The sequence below is a fragment of the Anolis sagrei genome, chromosome 4 (assembly GCF_037176765.1).
Source record: "Anolis sagrei isolate rAnoSag1 chromosome 4, rAnoSag1.mat, whole genome shotgun sequence".
Taxonomy (NCBI): Eukaryota; Metazoa; Chordata; class Lepidosauria; order Squamata; family Dactyloidae; genus Anolis; species Anolis sagrei.
The window spans coordinates 39,107,861-39,128,008 of NC_090024.1; the positions used below are offsets into that span (position 1 = coordinate 39,107,861).

At 42.9% G+C, this 20,148-nt stretch overlaps 1 protein-coding gene across 1 annotated transcript; it reads right to left on the minus strand.

The window, feature by feature from the left end:
- Nucleotides 1–2,920: 2,920 nt before the first annotated feature.
- Nucleotides 2,921–16,968, minus strand: LOC132774943 (fatty acid-binding protein 5-like). The gene is made up of 4 exons (XM_060775534.2): nt 16,691–16,968; nt 8,037–8,209; nt 3,332–3,436; nt 2,921–3,178 (listed from the first exon to the last, which is right to left on the minus strand). Exons 1-4 carry the CDS (start codon nt 16,767–16,769, stop codon nt 3,128–3,130), a joined length of 408 nt encoding a protein of 135 aa, XP_060631517.2. The 5' UTR covers nt 16,770–16,968; the 3' UTR covers nt 2,921–3,127.
- Nucleotides 16,969–20,148: the final 3,180 nt, after the last annotated feature.

The window sequence follows — 20,148 nt, forward strand, 5'->3', positions numbered from 1 at the left end:
AAACTCCACTGCTATAATGAGTCTACTCTAGCTGGGACTAACAATTGCCCAAAGAAAAAATGCCATGCACTCAGAAGTTGCAATAAAGATAAATTGAGCTGTGTGGCTGATAAGATCCATTACAAAAAGCTATCTGGCATGGTTTAGTCATAACAATCCTGTATCCTAAGTTACTTTACAGAAAATGTAAAATCCAAAATCATTTTGAACCAATTTATGAAATGATATTATCTTTAAACAAAAAGAAAAGAGACTTTTCCTCCTGGAAATACTTACTGTCTCTGGCTCTTAAAATGTTTTGGACTACAATAACATAGTTCCTTACCTTTGGCAATGCTGGCTGGTGCATCTGAGAACTGAAGTCTGCATAATTTCTAGAGTCAAATATTCTTTGTCTCTGTTGTTACTGTAGTAATGGGACTGAGGGGAATTTTCTAAGAGAACTTTCCTTCAAATGGCTTCAATTACTTCAAAGCAGTTCACATTTCAAAACTCCACATGTTGAATTCCCTGATTTTTCTTCTTCAATAATTTTTAGTATTTTGGAACCTGATGTTGTATGGTAAAGCACACATTTGAAAACTATTTATTTATTTGCAAACCTTCACCATTCTTTATAATGTTGGTGTACTCTTCCAACTTTTCTTAGAATGGCAAAGAATAATATATGTCATCCTAAATTCAAGCCAACTAGGAAGATTGCCTGTGTAAATGAATCAGGGTACGTGACCATAGGATCATCTACAAACTACGTGCTAACATGATGTCTAAGCAATGTATAATTTTAAACCAATGTTGGGACAGAATTCTATTTAGATCAATCCGATGTTTGGGAGCAGAGCAAAACAACAGCTGTATTGGTGGGAGAGGAAAGCTATTTATTTAATTCCCAGAGGTTTCAAGAGTAACTGTTTCTCAAGAGAATAAAAATTTACAAATAAACCAAGGCAGTCACTATTCATTGATCTATGTTTAAACAATCCCCTTCAGTCATCCACCCATGATTCTCATAATCTGTTTAGACAGATGATGAGATTCCAGCTGTTGTGGTTAAAGAAGGCTTATATGGACATTTTAGATTTCCGGTGGTTTTGTACTTCACTGGACATATGCTTACACAGTAGTGTCCCAAAAAGCTGTAGTCAAGTGCATAAATCCTGCAGCTATGCATTGCCCAATCAGCATCCACCAGAACAAAGAGTGTAACAAGGGCCCATATGATAGCTTCAATAACACCCCATTTGCATGGAACCCCCACCACCACCACCACCACCACCACCACCAAAGCTATGGCACTTCTGAAAAAAATTAAGGGCAAGTAGAAATCCTCCAAAATTGGTCAGTTGCAATGTCTGAATTGGAGGCCGACAACTGTCACAAAGATCCAAACATAATAACCAGATGTTGGTTTCTTTTTTGTTTTCAATCAACTTGGGAGAAAGGGCAGCTTACCATGGGGACAACATTTGTTCAGACCAGTTTCTGCAATTGCCCATTTTTGTTTATAGAGGGACCAATAGTAACATCACTAATTTTCCACAAGATGGTCTGATGCTAGTGGAGTTAAGAAAAGATAAGAGGTATGCTTCCCCATTCAAACACAAATGCATACCTTGTAAAAAAAACAATGAATCCTCCAGTAATGAATCAATACATTCACAAAAGACATAAAATCCAAGCTGGAGTTGTCAATAAAAAGGCCTACAAAGAAGTTTGTGGAAATATGTATATTAAGAAGTGGGTTGCTTTGAGTTTTCTGGGCTGTATAGCCATATTCCAGAAGCATTCTCTCCTGACATTTCACCCACATCTATGGCAGGCATCCTCAGGAACCTCACAACCTCTGAGTATGCCTGCCATAGGTGTGGGTGAAATGTCAGGAGAGAATGGCCATACAGCCCGGAAAACATGGAACATGGCCATACAGCCCGGAAAACTCACAGCAACCCAGTGATTCCGGCCAGAAAGCCTTTGACACTGTATGAGGAAGATTCACTAGAATCATGTGAAAACTTGAAACTCCAATAGGAACTGTGCAAAGCAGATGTTTACATGACCGAAAGGTTCTCATTTTATCAACCATAACTTATCACTAAATCAGAGGTAGGCAAAATGTAGCACTCTAGTTACTGCAACACCAAGAATTGTTTCTCATTTGTGGTATGACATTTTAATTTTTCCCATCCCTAATCTAGGAGCTATTCCTCACCCCATACAAAGGCAAAAATTATTCATAGAAACTGAGTGAGAGTGTGGCCCCTCCAGATCTTATTGGACCACAACTCCCCTTAACTCATGCTGCGATAACTATGGCTCATGACAGCAGATGTCCAAAAAATGTTTGGAAGACAAATCCTTTGATCATTCATGTCCAAAATCCTATAAATCTTTGCTCCATTTGGCAGCTACACCACTGCCAGTATAAGCAAATGAATTACAATCTTGTTTCTCCTGGTGAATCCAAGTGTAAGTGTTAAGAACCAGGGTGTGCCATTAAATTCAGCTAGACTTCTAAGAAAACTAATTTACAATCACACCAAACATGTGTCCAGCATTCTCTTGGCTTGTAGCGTGCAAACTAATCATTTATTGGGTGGTTGTAGGTTTTTTGGGGCTATATGGCCATGTTCTAGAGGCATTCTCTCCTGACGTTTCGCTGCATCAGAGGTTGTGAGGTGACCTCACAACCCCTGAGGATGCTTGCCATAGATGCAGGTGAAATGTCAGGAGAGAATACCTCTAGAACATGGCCATATGGCCCAAAAAAACCTACAACCACGCAGTGATTCCGGCCATGAAAGCCTTCGACAATACATTAATCATTTACTCCCACACCATAATTTATCTAACTGGAATTTTCTACAACTTCTTCCAGAGGTGGAGAAAATGGTCTAAAATTACAACACAGTTATAACATCTGTACTTGAAATTCTCACATTTAATAGTTTTTAGTAGTTACATCAAGGACTCAAAATTTAATTGTATACAGTACTGATTCCTCCAAAAATGTTTGAAAAATAGGGTGAAGGGGAAAGAAGAGATGGGAAATACAGAGTGTCGTCTAGTTTGTTCCTGGAACTGAACTGTATATCATTAGCTCCCATATTCAAAATGGAAGCCCGTGTCTTCATACTTTCTGGTACACCCGGGTACATTTGACACCATTCATGACACATTCCTGGAAAACAAAGAAGGTTCATTCATTAAGTTTTGCTTCAAACTGCTGCTGCTGCTGCAAAAAAAAAAAGACCAATGCAGATGGACATTTATTATGCTTGAAACATGTTATGTTCTGACCACTGTGCAAAATAGGAGAAAAAATTCCACTTACCACAACAAGTTTACCATCCTCTATCTTCCTTGTTATCGTGGTCTCTTTGCCATCCCACTCCTGCTTCTGGGTCAATACGTTGTTATCATCTAATGTGATAAGGGTCTGTAAAAAAGAATAAGAATGTTGTTACTTAGCTATCTCCTTAGTAAACCAAATTCATACTTTGGCCCTGAGATAGGGTAAAACCACCGTTCCCATGCTTTTGATTTTGCTGTAAGCTGCACAAGCCAAAGTAGGAAGGGAACTGTCTATGTCTGCCCTTCCAATTAGCCCATTATTTATTGTGCAAAATGGATAAAAGATGGCTTTGGCCAAAACACATTTTAGTGCCTCAAATGTTAGACCTATTTCTGGATATATTTGTCCCTGGCCTGCTGATTCCAAAATTGGCAGCAGTTTTCCTTGATCAGCTCTCAGTTTTACCAGGTAGCATCTGCCTATAATTTGAGGAAAATTTCACAAGCACAGCTTTGTCATGGGATGTGAAACATTCCTCTCACAAAAAGAAAAGGAGACAGAATACACATACCAAAGTCAATGATGATTGTGCAATGACAAGACAGACAACAGATAGAGGTATGTATGGGCTTTTCCCATCTTCTGGCATCTATTTTGTAGGCTGTGCTCAGTTCAGGCCACAGGGAGGTGCTGTCACTCTATCTCCTTGCTGAAGAGCTTTCTTTGCTCGTAAACTTCCTCCTTTTCTGGAAGTTTTTTCCTTTTTAGGAACGCCTTGCCTAATACTTCCCCCACTTCAATGCGGTTCCTATTTATCTACTCACATTTCTTTTTGAATGGCTAGGTAGACAGACGCTGGCCTAAAGGTCAGGCACTCACCCTGACCCAGGCTTCGAACTATCAACCTTCCAGTTGGCAAGATTTATTGCAGCTTGGTGATTAACCTGTTTTGCTACTTTGTTAGTACTGTCCTACTTTGCTTCATGAGGGTACCTGGTCTGAGAAATGAAGAATTCTTATTCTCGACATTCTATGGCTCCAACTGAGACGCACTTTATTTGCAGTTATACGTTGCATAGCATGCCACGTGCTGCACCTTTTGGAAGTACTCAGGTCTAGCACTACTTTAGAGACAGATGTAAAACCGGTTTGGGAACTATGCAAATTGAAGGTGAGGGAAAGGCTCTGGGCAGGATGTCATTACTTTGAACAACACTAGCGCCTACATGTACATGTTCTTGGCATTTGTTCTTGCAATAATCTGGGAAGTGAACCAGACCTTTTGAAATCAGAATTAATATCTGAGAAAAAAACTGAAGCCTGTAATCTTAAGACTAGATCTACACTGCCCTATATCCCAGGATCTGATCCCAGATCATCTGCCAGTGTATTTAATCCATATAATCAAGTTCAAAGCAGATAATCTGGGATTGGATCCTGAGATATAGGGCAGTGTAGGTCCAACCTTAATGTACACTGACATGAAAGGGCTGCAGGATCAGTTTGTGCCTGTTAGAAGGAGAAGGCTTTGAGATTGCCAAATCAGGGCTTCTTGGCTTTTACCACAAGAAGGGCACACCCTGGGAAAATCTACTAAATTATGTGGGCAGAGTCTGGGACCTGATATGGAGGAGGAGATATGAATCAAGTATAAGCCCGTGGCATTGTAGAAGAGCATGTTCTTTTGTTATCCAAATATTTGAAACCGGTGCGTTAGGCCCCATAGGTATGCTTTTATCACATTTGAATAAAAAAGCCTTTTTTTAGTAACAGAAAAAGTATGGGTCCATTAGAAAAATAAATCACCCAGTTGTGATTTTTGATATTTTCTTTGTTATTATTTGGCCTATGAATACAGTTACTGACCTGTCTGGTGAATATAATGCTGAAAAATCTGTCACTAAGGACAACTTTCAGAGCAGTTTTCTATAGTTAAAGCAGTTGAGATGCAAATTGTTGGTTCAGAAATAATTCTAAACCATACAGGAATGAGTCATAGCAAGTTCTGGGTTCGTACACTCCCCTCCCATTCTCCGGCCTAACCACAAAGAGAAATTTCAACTTTTTTTATTTTTTACTAACAGCAACTTGCCATGTCAGCTGAACTCGGTCAAGCCATGGCTATACCCTCAGAATTGCTATTTTGAAAGAAGGCAACTTCAAGGCATTTATTTCAGTGAACCATTGTTAAGATTGGCAATAGTTCACTGAAATAAACTTAGGGCCTTTCTACACTGTCATATAATCCAGAATATCAAGGCAGATAATACACATTGTCTAATTTGAACTGGATTATCTGAGTCTACACTGCCAGGCAATCCAGCTCAAAGCAGATAATCTGGATTTTATTCAGCTGTGTAGAAGGGCCCTTAGGAAAAGTGTTTTGACGGGCAACAACTCCCAAAATCTCCTAGCATAGCTAGTATGGCTGTAGGAGGTAAACTCTTCTATTTTTTTGATCATATGTTAATAATAATAATGATAATAATAATAATAATAATAATAATTTTATTTGTATCCTGCCACCATCTCCCCAGAGGGACTCGAGGTGGCTCACAGGGTGCACTCAATAGTGCAACACAATACAAATACAACAAAAAGGCCTAAAAAGCTATAAAGCCGTAAACAGTTCCAGCCTAGTTTACCTGTCCAAATGTATCTCCCTCTACACGCGTCCCCACGCATTTGGTGGGGACAAGAGACGGGTTCTTCTCTGTGGTGGCCCCTCGGCTGTGGAACTCCCTCCCTAATGAGATTAGATCTGCCCTCTCCCTCCTGACCTTCCGGAAGAAGCTCAAATCTTGGTTGTGGGATCAAGCGTTTACAGAATGGACTGACTTGCTGGGGAAGATAATGTTTTTAGTGGATGGCAATGAATTGATTTGGATAACGATTTGATCCGGCAAACTATTTTAATGTATATTTATTAGGCATGGGCAATCTATGGTTCTAAATGGTTCTAAAGTACTTACAAAACTAGGGGGTGCTGGCCCTTTGCTTCTAAAGTGTTTCTAAAGCTGGTGCTTTGCTTCTAAAGTGTTGTGAAAGTTCTGGTGGTGAAAATTTCAGAAATCTAAAAACTTTCAAAATTTCATTGTTACTTCGTTATTGGCGATTTTTTTATGACAGAACCAATTAGGAATTGCTATTTATAACAACATTTATAAAGTTTTGTTTGAGTTCTGAAATTTTCACCACCAGAACTTTAGAAACACTTTAGAAGCAAAGCATCAGCGGCCACTAGTTTTGTAAGTACTTTAGAATCATTTAAAACCATGGATTGCCCATGCCTAATATTTATGACTGTTTTAATTTATGCTAATTGTATTTTGTGCTATGTTTATATTGTATCAGCACGGAATAATGCCTGTTGGTAGCTGTCTTGAGTCCCTCTTCAGAGGTTGAGAAGGATGGGATAGAAATGTTCCAAATAAATAAATAAATAAATAAATTACAGAAAGGTAAAATTAATAACAATATAAATAACCTCATTATACATAAAACAGCGATAAAATCCCTATCAATTAAAGATACTAAGAATAATACTAAGAAACCTGACAAGCTATAAAACAGTGGCTATGTACAATATCTGTCCTCATAAAGTGCAACAGTGACCACTCACTAAGTCCTTGAAAATAGTGTTCATAATCCCTAAAGATGGTCAAAAGCTTGGAGAAAATGGAAGTAGAAACTTCTGATCTCTTCCTCACAGCCTTGCGAAAAGAGGGGAAACACAGGTTGACTCTTACAACCCTAAGCCATAGTTAAGTATGACATATAAAGAATGCTGACACTACTATTTGTTTACAGCACAGGTATAAAAGCAAAGGGACTGTCAGAGTGGCAAATGTTTTCTTGGCTTCACTGTTTCTTCATACACATTTAGTCTCAACAGGAGATCTTTCATAGTTTGAAGTCGCTGCCAAGGGACACACACACGTGTGCCAAAATACGACTATTATCCTCCTCTATATTCCGTCTACACCCAAAGTGTGAACTTTTCAGGGCCTGTATTAATGCCATTTTGACATACCTGGGATTTTGTGTTCCCTGATCAGCATTGCCAGTGGTTGAAGATGATGGGAGTTGTAGTAAAAAAAAAAGCTAGTGAAAGGTGGCAATTGATACCATTCAAACCAACAGTGTAGAGACAGTGGAGGAAAATTACAGTATTCATGAAAGATGAATGGCTCCAATCTGGAATTGCAACAGCTTTTCACTGTATATTCAGTGACATCTGCTGCATCATCACATTTTTTCAAAACAGCTCATTATGGCCCCTGGACCATTGTTTCCTTTCTTTTCGAGCGTAATGAAATTATTTCTGGACTACAGCTCTTAGAATTACTCCGCCAGCACAGCCATCAAAGTGAAAGGAAGATTCTGGGAGTAATGGGTAGCTGTGAGCTTTCCGGGCTGTATGGCCATGTTCCAGAAGCATTCTCTCCTGATGTTTCGCCCACATCTTTGGCAGGCATCCTCAGAGGTTGTGAAGTCTGTTGGAAACTAGGCAAGTGGGGTTTATATATCTGTGAAATTTCCAGGGTGGGAGAAAACTCTTGTCTGCTTGAGACAAGTGTGAATGTTGCAATTGGCCACCTTGATTAGCACTGAATAGGCTTGTAGCTTCAAAGCCTGACTGATTGCTGCCTTGGGGGGAATCCTTCGTTGGAAGGTGTTAGCTGGCCCTGATTGTTTCATGTCTGGGAGTAGTACCTAAAACCCCAAACCTATCTGCCTTTACCTGAGTTTTCCGGCCATCTATCGTGTCCTCGTCAAACGTCTCCCCCAGTATGAAGCTGAATTCTGATGTCTTGAAAGTGCTTTCTGTTTTCACTGTGAACTTATCGCCATCCTTGCTGATGATAACATCTGGCTTTGCCATGGCTCCTAGCTTCCTCATGGGCATACTCACACCTACCAAAGGAAAAAAGAAGAAGAAGGACGGGACCTGTTAGACAGAGTCAGCAAAGCACAGGCCTGGTGAAGCCACAAAAGATTAGCTAATGTTTTAATGAGGAAGCCTGGGGAGAAAAGAGAACTCCACCAAATCAGCGGAGGCATTGCAGCATCCCCGAGGTAACAAGAGGTTCATCAAAGCCACTTTAATCTGATTCCGCCCAACAGGACCTACAGGTCTTTCCCAAGAACGCAGCATATTACATCTGTCACAGGTTTTTATTTATTGGTGTGTCTAATTTATACGCTGCCTTTCTCCAAAAGTTGGATTCAAGAAGGCTTCAAGAGGCAATAAACTGAAACCGTGTAAAATAAAATTTAAGGACACTTAAAATCATTTTATAAAGCATTTCAACATCACCTGACGATGTTTTATTGAAAAGATCTCACCTGCATGCTTAAACAAAAGTGTCATGTCCTGCTGAGTCTTCCATGGAAGAGACTTCCAGAGCAGCCACTGAGAAAGCATCTACACCAGGTACGGGCAAAATTTGGCCCTCCAGGTGTTTTCTACTTCAACTCCCATCATTCCTAATGGCCTCAGGCCCTTTCCTTTTCCCTCTCAGCCGCTTAAGCTGCTGAGGGGGAAAAGGAAGGGACCTGAGGCTGTTAGGAATTATGGGAGTTGAAGTTCAAAACACCTGGAGCGCTGAAATTTGCCCATGCCTGATCTACACTGTAGAATTAATGCAGTCTGACACTACTTTAAAAGCCATGGCTCAGTGCTATGAAATCATGGGAGTTGTAGTTTTACAAGGTCTTCTATGGAGCCCCCAGTGGCACAGTGGGTTAAACCGCTGAGCTGCCAAACTGCTAACCGGGAGGTCGCGGTTTGAATCTGGGGAGCAGGGTGAGACCCACTTTTAGGTCCACTTCCTGTCAAGCTAGCAGTCTGAAAACATGCAAATGTGAGTAGATCAATAGGTACTGCTCCGGCAGGAAGGTAACGGCACTCCATGCAGTCATGCTGGCCACGTGACCTTGGAGGTGTCTACAGCTTAGAAATGGAGATGAGCACCAACCCCCAGAGTTGGACACGACTGGACTTAATGTCAGGGGAAAACCTTTACCTTTAACTATAGCCTTTTCTGTCAAAGAGTGTTGGTGGCTCCCTGAACTACAAATTGGAGCACCCGGTGGCGCAATGGGTTAAACACTTGTGCTGACAGGACTGCTGTCCAAAAGGTCAGCGGTTCAATTCCAGGGAGTGGGGTGAGCTCCCATATGTCAGCTCCAGCTTCTCATGTGGAGAAGCATCCCACAGGATGGTAAAACATCCAGGAGTCCCCTGGGCAACGTCCTTGCATACGGCCAATTCTTTCACACCAGAAGCGACTTGCAGTTTCTCAAGTTGCTCCTGACACAAAACAAAAACAAAACTAACTAAAAATCTCAGTATTCCATAGCATTGAGTCGTGGCAGTTAAAGTGATGTCAAGCAGCTTCAATTCTGCAGTGCAGATGCACCCTGAGAAGGGTTTCTCTCCTTTTATGTAACTGCATTGTGTTTTATTGACCTTTGGAAAGTGGATTTAATCCAAACTCTGCAAAGCATGTATCCACTGCACTGCAGTTAGGTTAGAAAGAAATACTGTGGTATCAAGGTGATGCTTGTGTGAGGCCGCCCTGAGTCCCCCTTCAGGGGGGAAGGGCGGGGTAGAAATGCATGAAATAAAATAAATAAAGAAATTAATTTACTCTTCACAACACAATCTACTAAGTCCACCTTCTGACAGAAAATACAAATTTAAATACATGTCTGAGAAGCGTGATCCTTCCAGTCAAGCTCTGCTGAAATCAACCAAAATTTCTTGTTTTTTTTTAATGTAAGAAGGAAGGAAGAAATCAGCAGGCAATATCAAGATATATTTATCTTGCTGGACTTCAATTACTTAATTATAGGACTCCTGTTCTGTTCAGGCAGACTTTGACATTATGTAGATTTTTTGCCCTGATACTGGGGTTTCTCAGACTCTACTACTATAGAAAATGAAGACTCATGTTCATACATGCTTGTTCATCTTACAAAAAGCATTACAAATAGATTTTGTAGTGCTTTACAATGAGTGAATCATCAAGAGTGAATAAGCAAGTAGAGACCAATGATGAACCCAGACAAGTATACACAGCCACAATTGCCCAAGTCACTTGGAGTGTGTTTAAGGAAGCGTAAATCTCCTGAGCTGACAATGAAAATGCTGAAAGGGTTTTTTCCCTTCTTCTCCCTGATCCTCAAAGGAAAAATACAGCAACAATGAAATACCACTCAGAGGTGCATCTACATTGTAAAATTAATGTAGCTTGACATCACATTAATTACTGGTTAAACCCTTTTGCCAGTTGAACTGCTTTTTTGTGTGTGTGTCAGGAGCAACTTGAAAAACTGCAAGTCGCTTCTGGTGTGAGAGAATTGGCTGTATGCAAGGACATTGCCCAAGGGATGCCCAGATTTTTTGATGTTTTACCATCCTTGTAGGAGGCTTCTCTCATGTCCACAAATGAGGAGCTGGAGCTGACAGAGGGCGCTCATCCATGCTTTCCCCTGATTTGAACCTCCAATCTGTTGATCTTCAGTCCTGCCGGCACAAGGATTTAAACCCATTGTGCCATCCAGGTTGAACTGCTGACCTGAAAGTCGGCGGTTTGAATCCATGAGATGGGGTGAGTTCCCATCTGTCAGTGCCAGCTTCCTGTGCAGGCACATGAGAGAAGCCTCCCAGGTGATGGTAACACATCTGGGCACCTCCTGGGCAACCTCTCTGCAGACAGCCAATTCTCTCACACCAGAAATGACTTGCAGTTTCTCAAGTCTCTTAAGGCACAATATCAATTTAATTGCTGTGATATTATGGGACTTGTAGGTTAGTGAGGCACCAGCACGCTTTTGTGGAGAAGGCCAAAGATCTTGTAAAACAACTCCTTTGACTGCCATAACATTGAGCCATAGCATTTAACCGGTGTCAAACTGTATGGATTCTAGAAGAACTCTTAAGTACCTTGTGAAGTATGATGGCATCAATTTTGTTAGATGCAAGAATGAAGTGAACCTCCAATTTGAAAGAATAGGTGTGTAAACTGTTGGAAAATTGGAAAGCCTATACTATTTGTGATTCCATAGGCCAGAAATGCTTGGCAACTCGCTGAGTTCCAGGTCATTCAGATGTCAATCCATTATTTTATTTTTACAGTGTTAGCGTTAATTCTTTGATCCTTTGCATGAACTGAGCATTGCTATTTCTGCATCCAAACCAAGTTTCCAGTCCTTAATCAGGCCAATATACAGTATATTCTGGCGTATAAGACTACTTTTTAACCCAAGAAAATCTTCTCAAAAGTCAGGGGTCGTCTTATACGCGGGTGTAGTCTTATGCATGGGAGTTGTCTTAACTCTATATTTTAACTGGAAAAGTTGGGGGTCGTCTTATACGCCCAGTCGTCTTATATGCCGGAATATACGGTAAGTATAGAATGCCATACTGGATTAGGAATGACAGTACAATCTTTCCATTGCCCCCAAAGAGGCAGAAACAGATTGAATGTTCTATGGGGTGTGCAAAAATAAGCAACTGTGTTCTTTGTTTCTTCTATAAAGGTCACAGAATTCAGCTTGATCTGCAAATAGTTGGCCAGTGACTCTGAATTGGACACAGCATGTGCACAGCCCTTTCCAAGAGCCATCACCGAACTTTGCCTGCATTTTAATGAAATTAATCCACAAGGACAGATAGAAGAAAGATTCAAACTAAACAGCCGGATGTTCATTCATGAATCTGTTATTCTTTCAAGTTTCAGCCCCAGCGGGCGTTACTGCTCTCTAAACATACCTTAAACTTGGCAGACTTATCAATGCAGTGCAGAACTATTCATCTCTAATCTGGTTAATGTACCATTTAATTTATGTGGTGGGTGGAAGGGAAGTGAATTGAAATCACCAGACTACACTTTCTACTCATGGGTTCATGAAGCTTGATCATGGTATGTTTCCAGTCTTGCAGCAAAACTGCTTCTCTCATTAGAATTAGGTAGGTAAAGGTAAAGGTTGCCCCCTGACATTAAGTCCAGTCATGCCTGATTCTGGGGTGTGGTGCTCATCTCCATTTCTAAGCCGAAGAGCCGGCATTGTCCATAGACACCTCCAAGGTCATTGGCCAGCATGACTGCATGGAGCACCGTTAGCTTCCCGCTGATCTACTCACATTGGCATGTTTTCGAACTGCTAAGTTGGCAGAAGCTAGGGCTCACGCCGCTCCCCGGAATCAAACCTGCGACCTTTCGGTCAACAAGCTCAGCAGCTCAGCGCTTTAACCGACTGCGCCACCAGGAGCATTAGGTACTCTGTGGAAAGTTATATACTTTCTGTACAGTTTCCCTCGGAACCAAAATCATCTAGATGGGATGTAATAAAACACAGAGCTTGTGCTATGGTTGTTAACTGGAGCTAATTATAGGGAGTGGTCAACCACCTTTTAAAACAGCTCCACTGGCTGCTGTATCTGGTCCCAATTCAAGATACAGGTTATCACCTACAAAGCCCTATGGTTCGGGTCCTGCCTATCTTCGCAATTGCATCTTCCCCTATGAACCTGCGTGAGCTTTAAGATCTGCTGGGGAGGCCCTTCGCTCGCTCCCACCTCTGTCACAAACATGACTGGTGGGGATGAGGGAGCGGGCCTTCTTGGTGGTGGGCCCCCAACTCTGGAACTCTCTCCCCAGGGAGATTAGATTAGTGTCCACCCTGCCCACCTTCCGTAAAGACCTGAAAACTTGGATGTTTCAATGTGCCTTTGATTAATTGGTTCATTTATTGACTAGCTAGCCCGCCCACCACCCCTAGTCCTAACTTATTGTCAGGCACTTCATTACCAGCCCTGCCTTTACAGCTGTACTGCACTAGTCCTTGCCCTGCCTTCCTATATCTGAACATGCCCGCTGTTCTCGGTTACTGGTTGATGCTTATGGATTTTCTTATGTTTTTATGATGTCTGTTGCTCACTTGTATTATTTAATTATTGAAATGCAATGTATTTTAATTGTGTTATATCTTATTTCTGTTTTTGTTGTAAGCTGACCCCAAGTCCCTTCGGGGAGATGGTGGCAAGAGATAAAATAAAGTTATTCTATTGCACTAACCCAAGGGCCGGGTTCTAAAGATTTCAGCTTTCCACTCCATTGGCTAAGCTCTCTGGGGCTGATGGGAACTCCAGTCCAGCAAGATGTATTTTGGAACATGGGCCTTTGGTATTTATTGGGTTCTAGTCCCTGTCTCCCCACCCACCCAACACACCCACACCAAAACCCACTGATGCTCAATGTCAATGGCACAGAAAAATCCAAGGTTTGCTCTTTGGATTTCTAAACACATATTTTCAAATAATGGATGATGGCAAAATAAGTAGATAGAATTATAGAACCATACAGTTGGAAGGGATTACATGGGCCATCTAGTCCAACCCCCTGCCATGCAGGAAAAGCACAATCAAAGTGCCCCAGACAGATGGCCATCCAACCTCTGTTGGATGTGTTCTAATAACTGACAAATCAAGGGTTGGACCATTCCAAGTCTCAACTTTTCATGCCAGTGGTTATGCTGATTGGGTCTGATGGGAAATGCAGTCCAGACCATTGTGCTTTGGCACAATGGGTCCTTGATATCTTCTGGAATTTGGTTGCAGGACCCTCTGCATGTTCAGTTTCTATTATATACAATTGAAAAGTAAAATGGTGATCGTCTCATAAAATGGCAAAAGTAAGGTTTGCTTTTTTGGATTTTTTAAAATCTTTCAAGCCAAGGATCATCGAGAATCCATGGTGGAAAAATCAGTGGATACAGAAGCTGCTTTTAAGTTATTGCCAGCTGCTCTCCTTCTAGAACCAGGCAAAAAAGTAGCAGATCTATCTGACTCCCTTTCCTCCTTTCCCTCCTCCTTGAATTCCCCCTCTCTTTCCAGCTGCCCCCCTCCTTCCCCCATCACTCACTCATACAAAAGCTTCTCACATATTGTTTGGTGCAGAAAGTCTGGGATTCCTCTCCCTCCCCCACTTAGTACTCATATTTGAAACAAACGCCCATTTGTCTGCCAGCTACCAGAGGACCCCTCCGTAGACCTTGGGCAGAGCATTCGGTTTCCCAGGAGCCAGGCAGACGAGACACAAAGCTCCTAATCCCAGATCCTCCCAGGAGCTGGGCGTGAAAGACATGTCATCCCCATAGAGGAAGATGGATTAATTCCAATTTTCTTTTGAGAGTCCTCCTGTCCTTTTTTTGTCTGTGCATCTATTGCCAAAAGAATGGTGCGCCCATAGGGAAAAAAGAGCATTTGGAAAATGCATGACAATGAATACAACTGCACGCATGGAACACATAGACACAGCAAATACTATGACACACCGAGATGGCGGAAAGCAGGGGGAGACGGAATCATTTCAGACACAGCCACAATCAATAATTCATTTACTCCAAAGACGCCATTTTAAGAGAGAAGATAACTAGGTTAGTGGGATCTGGAACAGCGTTGTGGGCTGAAGTCCCTGCCTTTATTGAGACAGGTGCAAAATCCCTATCTGCACTGTGATTTGTACACAACGTAAGGAAATAACAAGATTGCAGTGTGACTCTTTGGCTGCAAAATGCAAATCGGCTGGGCAAAGAAACATGAAGCACACCCCACAAAATGATTCTCCATGTACAGAATCACCTAAGTGGGGTGTGCTTCATTTTTCTCTGCCCAGCTGATGTTTGTGTGTATGTGTACATCACACTTTCCCCAACAGACAGGCATATCTAATCATTTGCAAATCCCTGTTCTATGTTTATTCTCTTATTTCTCTTATTTCCATGGTTTATTCCAAGGCAGCATTACAAAATTACAATGATCTCTCTCCATCCTCCACTCCACTCTTTCACTAAATGGCTCTTGCTTCCCTTTCTACTAACATATGGAGTGTATCTCCCCACGCCCATCCTTCTTCACCACTGCTTTCCTTACACGAAGCACATCCCTCTTAGGCGATTCTCTCAGCATACTTGTGTGTATGTTTCTCCCTGCTTTGCTTATCCTTTCTATTGTTCACCCCAACACAATATTCATAATTGCAGTTCCCTCTGTTCCTTGCCTTCCCCATTTCCCCATTTCACCCTTTCTTTCTGCTCAGGCACTCCGTGCATCTCCTCACCACCCATTCCCTAATCAATACTTTCCTAACATGAAGCATATCCCACTTAGGTGATTCTCCCAATACACACACACACATATAATATCCAATCTGCTCATCCTCTCTTTTATTTGTTTCCATGGTGCACATAAACACAAAGCACATCCCAGGTAGGTGATTCTCCCACCATAACATAAACCCTTGTGCCAGCAGGACTGCTGACTGAAAGGTCTGTGGTTTGAATTTGGGGAGCGGGGTGAGCTCCTGTCTATCAGCCCCAGATTCCCATATGGAGACATGAGAGAAGCCTCCAACAGGATGGTAAAACATCTGGGCATCCCCTGCGCAACATCCTTGCAGATGGCCAATTCCCTCACTCCAGAAGCAACTTGCAGTTTCCCAAGTCGTTCATGACACACAAATATAGATTATATATACAGTAACATCTCGCTTATCCAACATAAACAGGCCGGCTGAATGTTGGATAAGCAAAAATGTTGGATAATGAGGGATTAAGGAAAAGCCTATTAGTTTGATACATGGTAACGTTATGTAGCAATTACTGTATTTACGAATTCAGCACCAAAACATTGCAAGGTATTGAAACAGCTGTGGATCTGGGCAAGGGGGGTGGGGGTAAACTCCGTTGGATAATACAGAATGTTGGATGAGCAAAGGTGTGTGTGTATGTGTATGTATGTATTGTGTGTGTGTGTGTGTGTATATAACCCTGCTCTGCTTATGCTCACCATGGTGCATAGAAACATGAAACACATATCATATTCCATGTAGGTGATTTCCCCAATTTATACGCAGGCATACATATTCAATGTGTATGTGTGTGTGTGTGTGTGTTCATTCATTCATGTAAAAATACCACTCTGCTTATCCTCTCCTTTGCTCATTTCCACAGAATGAGAAATTGCAATTCCCCTCTCTCTAATCCTGCCACACTTCCTTCCTCCTTTCCTTCCTTCCTTCTTCTTACTCCCTTTCCTTCACTCCTTCTTCCTTCCTTCTCCTTCCCTCCTACTTCCTTTCTTTCTTTCCCTTCTTCTTCTTTCCTTCCTTCCTTCCATCCTCCTTCCTTCCTTCCTTCCTTCCTTCCTTCTTCTTCCTTTTTCTTTCCCCCTTCCTTCCTTCCTTCCTTCCTTCCTTCCTTCCTTCCTTCCTTCCTTCCTTCCTTCCTTCCTTCCTTCCTTCCTTCCTTCCTTCCCGCTTTCTTCTTTCTGTCTTTCCCTCCCTCCTTCCTTTCTCTTCCTTGCTTTCGGTGTCCATCTCCCCTTACCCAGCATTTTCATGTATTCGTCAAAGCCTTCGGAGTTTGCGAGTCGCCATCTGCCCAGGAATGCCTCTGCGTTGGCCATGGTGCCTCAGACGGGAGAAGAGGAGCCGGAGGAGGAGGAGGAGGAGAAGGGCTGGGCTGGGGGCGATTGGGGAGCCCTTTATAAGAGAGGTGCGGAGCGCATGTTGCCGGTGGGACCAATGGGAGACAACTACGTCAGGGATGCCGCCCTGGCCTCTCTCCGCCGGTGCCTGACGCAGGATGATGGGCTCCGTGTCAGAAAGGAGGGAGGGAGGGAGGGAGAGAGGGAAGGAAAGAAAGAAAGAGCGAGCGAGGGTGGCAGGCGGAGGAGGGCTGGCTCTTCTTCCTTTCCCGCCGGAGGGGAGGAGCGCCGTGGGCCGGGCGTTTCTGCCCCTCCTCACCTCTAGGCACATGCGGGGCATCCATTCCTCACTGTAGAGCCGTGGTTCTCAACCTAACATATGCCTCGACCCCTTAATACAGTTCCTCATGTGGTGGTCACCCCCCAACCATAACATTACTTTCGTTGCTACTCCATAACTGTAGTTTTGCTACTGTTGTGACTCGTCATGTAAATATCTGATAAGCAGGTTGTATTTTCATTCACTGGACCAAACTGGGCACAAATACCTGATACGCTCAAATTTGAATACTGGTGGGGGTGGGTGGGGGGTTGGTTTTGTCATTTGGGAGTTGTAGTTGCTGGGAATTATAGTTCGCCCACAATCAAAGAGCATTCTGAACCTCCACCAACAATGGAATAGAACCAAACTTGGCACACAGCACTCCCATGACCCAACAGAAAATACTGGAAGGGTTTGGTAGGCATTGACCTTGAGTTTTGGAGTTGTAGTTCACCTATATCTAAAGAGCACTGTGGACTCAAACAAGGATGGATCTGGACCAAACTTGGCATGGATACTCAATATGGCCAAAATGTGAACACTGGTGGAGTTTGGGGAAAATAGATCTTGACATTTGGGAGTTGTAGTTGCTGGGATTTATAGTTCACCTACAATCAAAGAGCATTCTGAACTACACCAAGGATAGAATTGGGCCAAATGTCCCACACAGAACCCCCATGACCAAGAGGAAAGAATGTGTTTTCTGAAGGTCTTTGGTGCCCCCTGTGACACCTCCTTGCGACCCTACCAGGGGTCCTGACCCCCAGGTTGAGAAATGCTGCTGTAGAATGGATGCCCTTTGACACCATTTTAATTGCAGGGCTTAATGCTATCGGAGTCTGTAGTTTGGCAAAGGATGCTGTAGTCCAACAACAGCTGGAAAGCAACACAATTCCCTCCCACCCTCCACCCACCCCGGCTTCATGCATGAATCCCCTTTTGGGATTTACCGACACAAGAATTGTTGTTGTCCATTCGTTCCAACTCTTCATGACCTCATGGACCAGCCCACGCCAGAGCTCCCTGTTGGCCATCACCACCCCCAGCTCCTTCAAAGTCAAGCCAGTCACTTCAAGGATACCATCCATCCATCTTCCCTCCTTGGTTGGCCTCTCTTCCTTTTTCCTTCCATTTTCCCCAGCATCATTGTCTTCTCTAAGCTTAGAGAAGACACAAGAATTACCTGCTTCAAAGCCTTTCAAACACTGGAACAGACCCTTAAACTCAGGAGGACCTTCACATTTAGAAAGCAATGCACTGCTGAGTACACTATATAATAGAGTTCGGATCCCAGCTCAGGCATGAAACCTACTGGGTGACCCTGGGCAAGTTGCACCCTCAGCCTCAGAGCAAGGCAATGGCAGCCCTCTTCTGAACAAAATCTGCCAAGACAACCCTGTGGTACATTTGTCTTAAGAGTTACTACCATAAATTGGAAATGACTTGAAAGCACAACAAAAAGAACATTTTTTGGATCTTAGCGGTAAGACAAGCAACAGACAAGCTAGGGAGGAATTGAAAGTGGAGCAGAATATGAATTAGGAGTGGCTGTTGTCACCCACAGAGTGTGTGACTGAAGGCAATTATAAGTCATGGGTGAGAAGATATTGTGTTATCCCCACCCACAATCAACTTTCATAACATGTGTGCACTCTGCCCTGCCTTAGTGACTCTATTATTGATTGTATCATTGAGTAAGTGTGACACAACAAACTTTAATCACTTTGATGTTTTGCATATGGGAAAGACCCAAATATTTCAGTGTAGCTGCTTGGGATATAGCAGGTATGGGCAAACGCAGGCCCCAGGGCTGGATACAGCCCCTTGGGCTCTTTTCTCAGGCCCTCCTCTCTCTCTCACCATCTCATCCTTCCTTCCTTCTCTTTTCTTCATCTTTCCCTCCTTCTCTTTCTTACTTATCTCCCTCTTTCTCCCTCTCTCCTTCCTTCCATCTTTTGTCCTTCCTTCCTTCCCTCTTTCCTCCCTCCATCCCTCTCTCCCTCTTTCTTCTTCCTTCCCTTTTGTCTTCCTTTCCTCCCTTCGTTCTATCCTTCCCTTCATCCCTTTCTTGCTTCCCCCTTTCCTTCCTCCTTTCCTTCTGGAAAATGTTTAGCTGGGAGAAGAGAAGGTAGAGAGGGAACATGAGAACCATGTTTCAAAGTTTAAATGGGTGCCCCATTGAGGCAAACAGGGGGAAACTAATTTTCTGCTGCTCTAGAGACCAAGGCACAAGGGAGCTATGGGTTCAAATGACAGGGAACAAGATTTGACTGAAACGATTAGGAATAACTTCCTGGAGAGTAGCATAGGCTGCCTCGGAGCATGGTGGAGTCTCCTTCTCTGGAGGCTCTTCCACAGATGCTGTATATTGGGAGTGCTTTGATTGTGCCTTCTTGCATGGCAGGGAGTTGGACTTGATGGCCCTTAGAGGTCTCTTCCAACTCTAGGATTCTAGGATTCTTTATCAGGAGTAGACAATATGGGGTTTTTCTTCCCCATCCATCACTTCATCCTGACCAAGGCTAACCCTTATGGGATCCAAACAATTCCCATCTTTCCTTCACTTTCTGGGAGGAAAGGCAGGGAAGGGACTTGGGGAGAATCTCCTCCCTACCACCCAGCCCATGCACCCCATTCTGGCCCACCATGCAACCCCCAATTTAAAAAGTTTGCCCATGCCTGAGATATAGACTGGCGGGGGAGGCCTTTATCTCAGTCCCACCACTGTGTCAAGTGTGGTTGGTGGGGATTAGAGAGAAGTCCTTCTCTGTGGTGCCCCCCCCCCCCCCCGATCTGGAATATCCTCCCAAAAGAGATCAGATTAGCCCCAATCCTTCAATCCTTCCATTTCAACCTGAAAACATGGATGTTCAGACAGGCCTTTGACCTTGAGTAGCCCATATGAAGCTGACACTTGGCACCTTGTGAATTGATGGCAGTTAGTTTTATCTACTGTTGTTTTAAAATTGTATTATTTTGATTTTATGCTACATGTGTTGATGGGGGTTGTTATAATTTTATGTATCATGTTGGTTG

Excerpts from the sequence above, each read along its gene's own strand:
- LOC132774943 (XM_060775534.2), bottom strand. The coding sequence starts at position 16,769 with ATGGCCAACGCAGAGGCATTCCTGGGCAGATGGCGACTCGCAAACTCC. Across the intron at positions 8,210-16,690 it reads CGAATACATGAAAATGCTGG|GTGTGAGTATGCCCATGAGG; the intron begins GTAAGGGGAGAT and ends TTCCTTTGGTAG. Across the intron at positions 3,179-3,331 it reads AGGATGGTAAACTTGTTGTG|GAATGTGTCATGAATGGTGT; the intron begins GTAAGTGGAATT and ends TTTGTTTTCCAG.